The 13,983-nt window shown below is 35.7% G+C and overlaps 1 protein-coding gene across 1 annotated transcript in view; it reads left to right on the top strand.

Annotated features, from left to right (window-relative positions):
- Positions 1–13,983, top strand: part of DMD (dystrophin) — a 1,043,539-nt gene that overhangs the window by 743,899 nt on the left and 285,657 nt on the right. Inside the window, 1 exon segment of the mRNA XM_058043463.1 lies at positions 10,079–10,196. Coding sequence (XP_057899446.1) covers positions 10,079–10,196 — 118 coding nt within the window.

Raw genomic sequence — 13,983 nt, 5'->3', positions numbered from 1 at the left:
TGGATTAACTGATAAAGATGACCAGTTTCTACGAGTGACTTGTTAGCAGCCAGTGCCAGAAGCCTTTGGGTTTAGGAATTGAGGTCTGTGAATTAAAACAAAAAAATAAAAGCCTCTCCTGCTGAAAAGCAGCACCAGAAAAATGGATGATGTACAGTCATTCCATCTTCAGTTATTTTCCAGCCTGACTGACACCATTATGGAACTGCACATAGTGAATTTGTGAATGTGGTCAGAATTTTTTACACAAAGCAGTGTGCAGTACATTTTGTTGTTAAACTGAGGCTCATCTTTTGTAGTACATGGGAGAGCAAGAACATGAGAGCTGTCTAGCAAAAGCCTGGCAACTTTATGTCTTTCTGGAACTGTAGAAATACCTTGTCTATAAAATGTTTATATTTTACAAACATAACAGGAACTAAGTGTAAATAAAAATACACTGCAAGATACAGTTTTATACCTATTTTCATTCCAGTATCCCAGGAAAATTTTGAGTGGCTAAAAAACAAGTTCTGTTCCTCCAAAGCAAAGGAATTGCAGCCATAAAACTATAAAACAATAGTTTCAATGCACAGATAATCTTGTTTGTGGAAAAAATGTCAATGTTTCCAAACAAAGATAATAGAGAAGAATATTTTCATTTTGACCTTTAATATTGTAAGGAACATTTATTATATTTATGAGTGTATTTTAATATTATCTCAAGAAATCCTCTTCTTCTGTTTTGACCAGATTGTGATACTCAAGCTTATTGCCCCTCTGACCTCAGTTACTCCTCAGTTACAGAATAGAAATCAGAGGAAGGTTCTTAATTTTGGAATTTAATTAATTTGATTCCATCTTTGTTACTACAAAAACCCCCTGTAAAATCCATATCTCTACCTGCTTGTGCATTGTCATGTGTGTATACATGAATCAACATAAAAGGCAAATTGTTCTTTCCTGCTTTTATTATCATAGTGTCAATCTACTTTATCAGTGATTCTTTCTTTTGTGTTTATATCAGATTCATTCCTGAAACTGTCATTCAGATAATAAAACTGTATTTTCTGAAAAAGAAAAATGCTAATTTTTCTTCCACTGGAGTAGCATTGTGTGGCTCCTCTGCAAGCTCCTAATCAGTGTCTGTACCTTGTGCCCCAAGCAATGTTTACAGATTAAATACATTAACTGTTCATAGTAAGAGTTCTTCTTGTCTGGACAATAAATAGCTTCAGTATTTTGCTTAACTTCATGCTTAAACACTGCTCTCAGAAATTTCTTAAATATATTTAAATTATATCTGTGTGAGGGAGGGGGACCAAGCAGGATTGATACTGATTTGAGGAAACTGGGGTTGAAAATTCATCTCAGACAAACTGGCATTATAGGGGAGTTCAATATTTTTTTTTTTTTAATTTCCCACAGAATCCTTGACTTCAAGGTCAGAAAGGAAAAGTATGTTCATATACTACGTGCGAAACCAGTCCATGAGATTTTACATAGAGATTCATCTTCCAGACTGTGTCTATTAAAAAAAAATTGAATTAAGAAGTTCTTTTAATAGTCTCTCATATTCTTTAGTTATTTACTCTGTATTTAAACATATTGGCTACTAGAAATTTGCATCTTTTCTGTTTAAACTGTATTGTCTTCAATTTCCAGCCAATATACCTTTTCAATGCTATGTTTCCATAGTTAATAATTATTGTATTATCTTCAGTAGCTTTTGCATGAGCAAATTTACCCTCTTCAGCAAGTATATTAACCAAGGGGCAGAACCAATAAAATGACAGAAAAGTCTAAAATGAGGCATAATTGCATAAAATAGGTTCAGCACAGCCTTGACACTCGTGGCCAGCTGTGCTGCAGCTCAGCTCTACAATTGTGCTGCTTGCTGTGCTCCTCTGCCTTGGCTTTTGCCTGTGAATAGAAGCCCTTCCAACCTACTCTGCAGAAATCTTAAATCCAGTACCCATCATTGCAGTAAACCTCCTTCACCTGCCTCTTGTGAATATGTGCTCTAATCAGACAGGTGTTCTCTGCCAGCATTCCCAAAGGTATTCACTGGGGATGCAGGAGGGAGGGGTGCTGCCTGTTCTTGTTCCCTTATACATTTTCTAGAGGAGAAGGCATCAGTGGCACAGCTCCTCTGTGTGTGCCCTTGTGGCCAGGAAGGCCAAGGGTAGCCTGGGGTGCCTTGGGGACAGCAGTGTCAGCAGGGCAGGGAGGTGATCCTGCCCCTCCTCTCAGTCCCAGTGAGATGAGTGTGCCTGCAGTGCTGGATCCAGTTCTGGGCTCCTCAGGACCCGGGAGGGAGACCCGGAGCTCCTGGAGTGGGTAAAGTGGGAGCCAAGATGAAGGATCTGGAGCATGCCTCTGATGAGGAAAGGCTGAGAGAGCCATATATACATTTCCTTCCTTCCTTTGCTATCAATGAAATATGAACATCAGAATTTTTCAGGTTTCCACCTTTACCTTCTGTATTATTGTTGACTGCAATTAAGTACATAGTAACAGAAATGTGGAGAAATAAGAACTAGAAGTAAATCAAACAAAGAAACAAGCACAACCAAAAAAACCCACTAAACATGGAGACAAAAATAAAAGAAAGTTTAGTTCTTAGGGCAAAATATACCAGAAAAGTTTAAATAACAAAATTAGGCTTGTACCTTCATCTTTTGGCATGACAATGAGATATGAATAAAGATCCACCTTACTAGAGTTAGGCTAAAGCTATTTCAGAATTAATCCAACATTTCTTATCAGATAGAGTAAATAAGAAACACCTTTCCTTTCCCCTGCCCCCTACCTACACACACAGAGCTAAATAATATTAAAGTTCACTGTAAGAAAAAACTGTGTAACAGTTTTGTTTTCTTTTTCAAAAGCAAAGCCAAACAAACCAGAATAAATCCTTTTTCTTCATTTTATATGAAATGAGAAAGAGAAGAATATCTTCTTGAGAAGAATATCTAGTTTCCTAAGGCCCTAAAGAAAAACTCACCTGTCAACTTATGCTGTGCCAATCCATTTTACTCTGCTTAATTATTATTCATTTGCTATTACTGGAGAAACCTTCTAATAAAGGTAATCAAAAATTTCTAGAAGATCCAGTAGAAACTGATGAAGTCATTCTGTGGGGGTTATTTTGAAGCATAAAATTGGAGAATTTGTAGAGCATCTTTAGTCAAGATATTAGCTTTCCTTGTCCATAAATGTTAGTTATTTTCTTAAACTAAAAAAAAGCAAAAAAGATCTGTTTCTTTATCTTCATAACATAAAATTGTATCTACCCAATACTATTTTACTTTTGTTTAAAAATGTGACAAACTGATAAGTATTTCATCAAAAAATAAAAAAAAAAAAAAGCCAGCCACAGAAAAGACTAAAGCTGAAGCCTTGAAAAACAGAGCATCTGCCCTCAGTGTCCTTGGTAATTCACATTTTTAAGTGCATTGGAAAAGCCTTTAATTTTAAAAACTGTTAGTTACAAAAAAGAAAAAAGTAGTAAATTTTACAAATTCACATTTCACAAATGGCAACTGTACACTGAGAGATTTCAGTTCTGCTGACTGAAACAGAAACTGGGGAAGCTCTGCAGCTCCTAACACCACTTCCCATCCATTAAGTTATTTACTGGGATGAAAGGACATCAGATACCCTAGAAAAGTTGTGCCTGGTTGTTTAAATGCTCATACTTTACTGCAAGAAAAAGTAATATTGGATGGCCACACAGTTTGGGGTCAAAAGGCTGTAATTCCACACACAGTTCATGTATATCAGATTTACTGTTAGGGCTTTAATCCTGTTTCAGTCTTCAGTTCTTACATGTGAATTATTCCTTCATTCTAGTGGAATGGATCTCATTATAGCCAAACACCCAAATCTTTAAATGTTGTTCTACTTGTTACAGATACATCTTTAGCTTTATTCCCTTTTCTTTTCCTGGCAATAGCTACAATAGAGCAAATTTCTTTTATGGCAGAATGATTCATTCATGAGCCATGTTACACTGTAATCTTTTTCTGGTTTTCTCTCCATCTTCTCCATCCTGTATGCTGGATGGACTCCAGTGCAGTCCATCAAGGCATCTCAGCTATAAAGAGCAAGCTGCTGATGATTTGAGCCTCTTGATGTGCTTCCAAGGTCCTTTCCTACAGATAAATAAATGGGGAGCAGAGTGAGAGGGAGGATGAGAGTTATCCCAGCTCCCACCACCACCATCACCTTACCTTCTTCCATCACCTTAGCTTACCATCACCATCCTTTTTGGTCAACATGAGGAGACACAAATTAATTATTTCTGTTCTGTTTGGTTTGATTAGTGTGCATCAACAGCATATTGCACACCTTTATAACCTCCTGGCCTAAGCTGGGCATCCTGAGTTGTAAAGGAACATTCACAATGCCACCAGCATAACTGAATGAGTGATTGTCACAAAAAAAAAAACAAACACACACAAAGAGTTCTATGATGCTCTTTCATGCATCTCATGCAGCAGCAGATAAGCTGTCACTGGTGGCTTCCCCCCAGCATCACTGATGGAGCTGGTATATTCCCTTAGACAGCAATGAGAGCTGCTGAGGCACTTCTTGAGGTGGCCATAAGTGGACATAAAAGTACATGCTATAGGAAAACTTGCACTGCATAAAGCACTCAGGAAAAATCAAATTCATATTGTCTAGTCTGTTAAAGTTCTGATTTCACTGGCAGGCACCAATCAGCCATCAGCATTGCTAAAATAGTTGATCTTGATCCTCATATTTTCCTAAAACTGTGCATACTTTGGAGGGAAAACAGAAAACAGTTAATAGTCAAAAGAAAAGTTGTTTCAAAAGAGAAAACTCCTCTGCATTATATTGCTTTCATTGTTTCATAATTTTATGTTTAAATATAGAGAGTATGTAAATGACCATTTTCACTCGTATTCTCTTCCTGCTTAGTGACAAGAAAACAAATTCAAATTGTGTTTGGGAGGAATATCTTAACAAAGTCAATTTTATTATGCAAATGAATTGTAGGTGTTACATATCTTCATTTTCTGAAATTGTTAGCAAGTTTTTTCCAAAGCTTTCTCTCTTTCTAGGTGTGTGTATATAACACATTTTATTTAGAGAACCAATCAGCTACAAGAAACAGTGGTTTTAAGTAAAAGTTGTCTTGACTATACATTTTGGAAGTTATCAGTGCATTTTTTGTTTAAATTTAAGGTTTAGACTCTAAAGTTTTTTTCAAAAGAGGAGCAAATAATTTCCTCAACAACTAATTAATGGAATTCTGCTTTTTCTGAGGATATCATGGTGAGTTAGTTCAGAGGAGCAAATAGCTTCACAGGATAAGAAATATATCTTCCTTTTCCCTTTCATTCTTAGATTAATCATCCACTTGTGCTCTTGTGGTTCAACTGGTTTGTTTCATTAGACTAGGTTGGGAGTGGGCCAAAATAAATGATCCCAAACAGTTGTGAAGTCTAAGTCTTCAGCTGTGGGCTGTTACTGATAAAAAGTGCTTCCAGTTTGCTCTTAATATGGAAGAGCAAAAATCTAAATTGCTGGTTTGCCCAAACATAATTTTTTTGCTCACTCACTATTAACCTTCCTATACTTAGTATAAAATAGATAACAAGCTATATTTGACTGGAAACATGTAAGCAGCAGCCTTAATTCTTGTTGATATGTTTGAGTTCAGCAAAGGAAGATGGAAAGTCCTGGCTTTGGTGTGGGAAACGTTTTTTCAGAGACTGAAGACTGAACACCCATAATGAGCACTAGTAGACAAATAGTCAATAAGTCTTGGTTCCATCCTGGAATTCAGCAACTCCACTCTGATAACATTTGCCATAAAGTCAAGAAAAAAGGGGAAAAAAAAAAAAGACTGCATAGATTTAAAGATCCTGTTATATATAGAAGCTAGCATGCCCAGAGTGTCAAATATGCAGGCTGTATTTTATGTATTTTATAAAGTCAGAAAATATTTTAATTCTCAGTCTCAAACCTTGAAGTCCCATCAAGAATTTGTCACTCTTCACCTGTTTCAGTTTGTCAGTTTATTTTTTAGCAATTTTAATGCAAGATATTTCAGTTGCTGACTTGAACAATTTGTTCCATACCTCAACACCCATTTTGTGTAAGAAAATCATAAAAGTTAGGAACCTGAAAATTGGATTTTTCTTTTGAGCAGCTGCCGTCCGCAAATGTGGAAAGATTGTTAAAAGTGAATAGCATCACTTTCTAACAAACTCTAGGTAGGTTGCGTGATTGTATCTCATTACTCATCATCATACATTACTGTGCTATCACCAAGCATCATTATGCTGGCCTTTAAGAAAGGAAGAAAAAGAAATGCTGTTTTGGGGTTTAAAGATGTGTTTGTACAACTATACATGTTAGTGGTCCTTAATTTTTAACCTACTCATGTGAAGTTGCATTTATAATTAAACAAAATTTCTGTATTGAAATGTGTTCTGTGGTATTCTGTAGAATGAATTGTTTGTACCTTTACAGAGCACTAGAAAAGTGTTGGGAGAGACAAATTGTATGCAAAAGGTTTTGTTTATTAAAAACCTCACAACTTTTAGTTTAACTTACTCCCTAATTCATTGTGCTTGTACTTTTGGTGACCTAATGGGGATTGGATAGATTTCTGTTTCATTTATTTTGAAAGTAGTTTAATTATAACTCTCATTTCTGTATTACCCATTTTTATATAGCACATTTGTTTCCGTGTGCTGACATTCCAAATCAGAGGCATCTGGTCTGTTGCATCTGCTGTGTCTCCACCAGGGTGCCACTATTAATGAGTTTTTATTCCTATGGCTGTTGTAGCAGTAACTTCTAATAGTTTCCACTTAGCTTTCTGTTGAGGATCGTTTTACAACATTAAATACTTGGCTGAATTCATAAAAGTTTTTAAAATGCTCTCCAGCTATTAATTTCTTCTGATTTTGGTTTTTGGGGGCGTTGTCCATTTGTTTTAGATCATCCAGCTAATACTTTAAAGCTATTCAATTTTAATTTTTCCCAAAAATCATACTTAGTGATCTTTTAGTTTGTATTCTTCAAAGCACTGCTCTTCCTAGCATAAATAGCTGTATTTTTATTAATCCACAAAAACAACTTGCATGATCAGTTTATCCAGTCACAGAATATTTTTCTGAGTATGATAACATTGAAGTGGAGCTCAGGTATCGTTGTTTATTTTCATGCTACAAGATCACAGGAAGAATTGGAAATTATGTGTTTTAGTAGCTACTTTTATCCAGGTTTCCATTGGGGTTTGATATATATATTATAGGTATCATGTGAAACGTGTATTTGAAAAATCTTTAAGATTGTACAAACTGGTAAAACTAGGCCAATAAACATTGTAACAATTTTTTAATTGTAATTGGTAAAATTCTACCGAATAAAATAGGACACTGCTTGGGTAAAGTTGTCAGACAGTTTGTATTAAACCAGGGAAAAAATATATTTATTTGAGAAATCCTGATTTTTCTAAGAGTAAGAAAAAAATCTGGCTTATGATTATGCATTATTGTCTTATGAAAGGTCTAAGAATCTTCAGATCTGTATATAGTTTAAGAGTCTAAGAGTGTCCTTCTTGAACTTTTAAAAATCCACTCCTGTGCATCCAGAAGAAAATAATTTTATTCACATGAAATGGTAGAGGGAAGGCTGTCCACATAATCCATACAGGGATGAGATATTATATCCCCAAGAGAACAGCAGAACTAACAAGACTCACTTTAAAGAGGCATTTCTAGTTTTCCTGAATGTCCAGTTCAGGAATTGCAGATGTGTCTTGGGGGTAAATCCTTCTGTGAGCCCTTGGGAACAGATCAGCTCCATTTCCTCATTTTGGTACTGAGCAAATCCTTTCTGAGCTGCCCTTACCTAGTGCTTCATTTCTTACTCTATGAAACATATAACAGCAGTTTTCTTTAGTAGTGGCAAAACCACAGAATTTACTGTCCAGTTGGAGACTCAGGCTGGATCAGATAAATCACTCTTTTTGTGTAGTCCAGTATAAAATTATATTTAGGAAACTTTAGGGAAAAGAGTCACTCTTGGCATAAGACCTTAGAATGATTTAATTTGTTTTTCCTCTTCTAAACATTTTCTAGGTAGGGAAGGAGAAAGAAAGGGAAGGCAGAGAATTATCTGAGCCTGTTGTGTGTGTTTTAGTATTCTTCTGCACCATCCATTTGGCAATATGTGCGATACAGATGCTCTTCGACTGCACTGGGACTGCTTTTCCTATTGTGAAATTCATGGCCCTCATTAACTTGTCTTCTTATAAAATGGAGTTTGGAAGGCACATAGATATCTAGAGATAGTAATGGCATCAGTAGATTTTATTTCTCTTACTAAGGAGAGACTTCTAATTAGAAATTTCTTCTTTGCTTAATTATGCAAGCTGCTGCTTTAACTGCATGTCTCTGCAATTCAATCAGTCTACAAGTGAAAAAATACCATCCAAGCTTTTGGGTATGACTTTAGAAAGCCCATTATAATAGATTTTCAAAGACCTGATACAGAAGTTAAAAGCAAGAATTTCACAGGGTGTAGCTAGATGTGTGTCTTGAAAATTACCCTTTTTTTCCTAAAGAGTTTGTAACTGAAAAAAATGAAACTCTGTGGAGCTTTTAGTTTGCTTTTTATAGTACATGCTGTAGTCACTGGAAGCTATATTCTTATGCCCTTTTGTTAATCTCATTAAACAGAAAATGGTATTAGGTCTTTATTTGTAACCTTCAACTTGGTGGAAATCGTGCAAGTGTAGTCTGAAGCTGGAGGGTCAAATTTAAGATCAGACTCACAGATCTTTTCTATCCAGAACAGTCAGTGAATAACAGCTTTTTAAAGTCAACTATGATTATTTAGAAAAAAAAAAACATTTTTAGGAGAGGAGACTTTTGAGACAGTAAAATACTCCAGACACTTTATCAACAGGCAGGTGAGAATGCCAAGAGATTATCTAACCAGTGACTCTGTAACTGGCCTCAAAAATAGAAATCCTTCTCTGGCCTTTGTTGCCAATTTGATATCTGTTAAAGTGTGCCTACTGACTGTCCGATGGCACACTGCTCTGTTCTGATGACTAAAATTTGTATGTAGAATAAAACTAATATATATAGTTTCTAATTATGTATTAAGTATTGCTGCTTCTGACTCCTAAAACAGGGAAATCTAATGAGTATCTTTTCTGGAAACTCCACAATAGGTAGCTGAAGTGTCTGAATTTGGTCAGTCTGCTAAAGACATACTTGGATGCTTCTGATCTGAGAAATGATTGTACCAATTCCTTGTTTGCTCTTCCTTAATCCTTTGAAATAAATCAAATATGTGCATAAGTCTTACATGCCTTATTTTCCTTGAGTTTTCATTTTATCTAAAGCTATTGTATTTTAGTTTTTATTGCCTTCTAAATACCACAAAGCTCATTTTTTCCCCATGAGAAACTTTAAATCCACTTCTTACTATCTAGTCAGATTGTCTGGGCTTTATATATTGGTTTGAGTAGCATATAAATTATTGTGAGTGTTAATTATTTTTCAGACAGGTAAAGACTGAAGACAGAAAAAAGTGACTTTAACAGTCCTACAATGGCTTTTAACCAATAGATAACAATTAAACAGTCATGAAATATTAAAAAAATAAACACAATTTATTAGACTTCATGAGCTGATAGGAAAAGCCTGCCTAATCTGGCAAGAATGTAAGCCCTTATATCTTCTTTTTAAATTAACAGTAAAATATAAGATGATATAGAAAAATAGTGCCCTGCTATATAGTTTTATAGAGGAGAATAGCTTATTCTGCATAATTTGACATGCTAAAAATGTAGAGTGATTGCTACTTTGTATTTAGTTTTACAGTTCTTTAAAAATTTTTTATTGCAAATTATACTTGGTATTTTAAAATTATTAAAAACAGTATTTAGAAGGTCTAGGCCAAATTCTTTGTATTATTTGAAACAGCAAACAATCTTTTTGCTTTAAGTCAAGTTTGCACCAAAAATGTCCATATATGTGGTCTTCTCAAAGTCTCTTTGTGCTTTTTTCTTTATTTTATTTTTGAATTTGTGTTCAACTAGGCAATACTACAGGATCTGGAGCAAAGACGTCCCCAGCTGGATGAACTCATAACTGCAGCACAAAATCTAAAAAACAAGACAAGCAATCAAGAGGCCCGGACAATAATTACTGACCGCAGTAAGTAGAGATTCTGTTATCACATGGCATTTCAGCAAACATGGGAAATGTTGTCCTATCTGATAAGCATAGCATTCTGCAGATACTTTATCCCTTTCCTAGGAGAAGGAGAGTTCCAACAGGTGACAGTTCTCATATGACTTTTCCAAACTGTATAGAAGAAATGTCAGTGATCCCATATTTCAGATTTTTCACTGCAACTTCATATTTTTTGTCTTCATAGTGAAATGACATTGTACAAAAGTGTAGAATGTGAGCACTGAAAATAAAGAACTGAATTTATTCTTGCACAAGGAGAAAAAAGAAAGAATTCACAGAGTATAGCCACAGGCTTGTAAGAAGCTTTCAGTTCCATCCCCCGTGGTACAGCTGCAGGCTCCTCTTTCATCTCCCCTCAGCTGACGCACGAGTCTGATGATGCTCTGCATTACTCTGTATTATTCCTTCAGCTCTGTTTTCCCTTTCCAAATTTAACCAACTAGCTGTGCCTAAGGTGGAAAAATCAGTAGATTAAATTTTAGTAGAAGCCTATAGAAGACATGGTGTTGTCACCCTTGAAAGCTTGCATGTCCTACACCCCTCACTATAGGATGAAACACGCTCTCAAGGTTATTTTATAGAAGCAGCCCTTTTGATGGACAGCTGTATATCTTCAGTTATTATCTCAAGTTCTCAGGGCTTGAAACTAAGAAAAAATGGATTTTTTTTATGGTCCTCAAGGTCTGCTATGGAGCTTAGAGAAGACCAAGGCAAAGTGCTTTGCATGTGGACAGAGACAACTCATTTTAGGTAGATGCAAACTGTTCTGTGCATCCTGGCCTGGAGACCAGGGCTTGCTGCCTGCAACTGATGACTGAGGGTGTAAATGTAGGCTAAATTTTTCTATCACTATAATTACAAACCTAATCTATCTACATAATTATTATCTGTTTCTTTTTATTCCATCAGGTACATACATTCCATACTATGTTCAAATCAAAATGCATGTTTGGACCACATTGTTGCTAGTCACACATATAAATGCTATTTAGAGTATATCTTATGTGCAGTAACATTCTTAAACTGCTATTGAAATATGCTACATAGAAAAGGAGAAGCTTTATGATTAAAATTTTGAGAAGAAAGGGATAGTGCTTGTATACTAGGTAAGAACCCGCTCCTGGTGGACATGCAAATTAACTTAAGAATCACCTACTCTTTTGAATTCTCATGAATTGTGTACATTTACTTTAACTTCATAGTGCTTATTCAAAACCCACACATGCAGTACTCCCATCAGTATTTTGTAGTATGTTTGAATTTTTAATTGTGAAACAAGTCTTCTGAAGTTAGGAATTTTAGACTTAAAAAAATGCAAGCTTAATTCCTATATATCCTCATGTGAATTGTATGCACGACTGAATTTTGTTCTGTTGGAAAATTGCACTTCACTTTAAGTGAAGTTGCCGATTAAGAGAGATTAAATGCTCCTTTCCCATACAGCAAAGGAGAGCAGCTATCAGACTGTAAATCATGAAGGAGTATATTGTAGCTCAACTGCATTACAGATTGTGTCAGTGGCTGGTAGTGTGGTAAATACATTTTATATTATGATTTCTTAGTTTTTATCTATAAGAATTCCAAAATTATCCATTATTTTTTAACTTTAAGTACCAAAAATTAGTTTTACTGTGATTTAGGAATTAATTTCTTGTGCTGAAGTTGTCAATATCCTTGTCTACAAAAGTGCAACTTCAGATGCAGTAGATGCAGGTCATGTCCATTTATATACTTTCAAGCACACCTTGCAGTATGATCAGAGCCATTTTTGGTGCAGTTTTCTGAGGCAGCAGACTAGATCCATAAAGCTTTTTCATGTATATTTAGTTTATATCTGGGCAATTACAGTAATACTCAGCACTACTTAGGGGGTATTTATTGCTTTTGGATAGTAAGGAGATCATGATATTTCTGGGGGACACAAAGATGCTAGGAATTTACAATATGACGAACCAGGTATTTCTGAATATTTGCAAATATAGCATACTCTCATCTAGAGTACTTCTCCTAAAGAACAACAGTAATTTTTATATTTTCAATTGCTTGATTTTTTTTTTCACCTTGTGTGTCATATGAAGAAGATGGAGATTGCTCTGTTTGGGTTGAATTAGGCCTGCTGGATACCTGTATAGACAGGATCCACTTGTTCTGGCTGCAGCTACCTCTGTAGTTACCCCTTCACAGTGCTATCCTATCCTGAAATAGGGAGCTCCCTTGTTCCCAATCCAGCTGAGTGGCTCTAGTTCTGTGCTGTCACCTACTGCACTCCTGTCCTGTACTGCAGGTGTTTTGCTTTGTCCTCCAGCACAAACTGAGTTCAGCCTGCTGCACCCAGTGTATTGTCCCCAAATCCATTCCTGGGAATCTTGTTCACAGCCAGAACTGAACCCTGTATTGGAGAATCTGCTCCACTTGCTAAGGTTTGTGGGTATTCCTTGAAGCCATAGAGAGTGTCCACTCCCTCATACCTGTGCCTTGCACCAAGTTCTGCTGCAAATCCTCCATTTCTACCTCATCCACTGACTTTTTCCTATTTCCTGAGTTTTTCTACCTCCTCAAAAATACAAATATGTTGCCATGGTTATGTTTGAGCAGTTATATGGGTACACATTTAATCTATTCTGTTTCATGACCTGTGTATTGACACATTGATGCTCCCCTGCAGCAGCTGTGTACCACCCTCACCATTCTATAATGTCACACTGCCAGGGGCCAACAGTATCAAATCCCACCAGGAAGGAAAGGGAGAGATGGGATGCAATGCCCTGGTCTTCATGTAGGAGCTGATTGACTTGAGTTTATCCAGGGCACTCCCTGGGCTGAAGCACAGCATCTCATATTTTGGGAACAACAAGATGAGATGAGCTAATTTGTATGAATAGGTTGTTCAATCACCTGGCCATTATTACTGAAGATATATATTATAAATACTAAATTAGGCTCAGGTACTCTACAAGACTAGAGTTAGCTGCATTGTTCATCACAGGATGGGTTGGTGTGTCATCAACTGAAAATAAACCCTGAAGGCTCTGGCTTCTACGCTTACATTGCTAACACTTCTTGAAGAAATATGTATATTATGTTCATTAAAGTTCAACTTTGAAATATATTTAGAAACCTTATTTCATTTTTAAAGTACTTATAAAAAAAAACCAAGGTGAAGATGTTATAGAAAATTTTAAAAAGTCAAAAGATGATTGTTAAATTCCAAAAGAAGTCTATAATCGTGAGATTATTCTCAACAGAGTTGTCATAGTATTGCATAGATTCAGTCTTTCTCATGAAGTAAAAACAGCAGTGAAAGATAAGCTCATGCAATTGAATTATTTCCTTTGAACTTTTTTCCTCCGCCCTTCATTATCTGTATGAAACTGCTGGATCTATTCTACATGCAAAGACTTTGGCTCTATAAAGTAAAGCTTGTGTTATATTTACATAATGTTATATCTAAATCTCTGTGTATTCTATTTAAATCATAGTTTGTTTACAACTTACACACTCAAGAATATGTAGGAATAATAATTACATTCAGTCTTGAGGAAGAGTTGTGGGAAAAAGCAACATACTTCTCTGCTCTTTTAGTGCAGAAGCATTCTGTTCTAACAGAACCATATGCTGTACAATTACATTTTTTCTCTCTATAATGCATCACAGCTCCAAAACTCTTTGTTTTACTGCTGCTGAAAATGTTGCTTCTTTAAAATGAATGGGTTTATAAGTAATTTTGAATTTTAAAAAGTAATTAAAC

Source organism: Melospiza georgiana, chromosome 2 (genome assembly GCF_028018845.1).
Source record: "Melospiza georgiana isolate bMelGeo1 chromosome 2, bMelGeo1.pri, whole genome shotgun sequence".
Taxonomy (NCBI): domain Eukaryota; kingdom Metazoa; phylum Chordata; class Aves; order Passeriformes; family Passerellidae; genus Melospiza; species Melospiza georgiana.
This window is presented reverse-complemented; position numbering and strand designations above follow the sequence as displayed.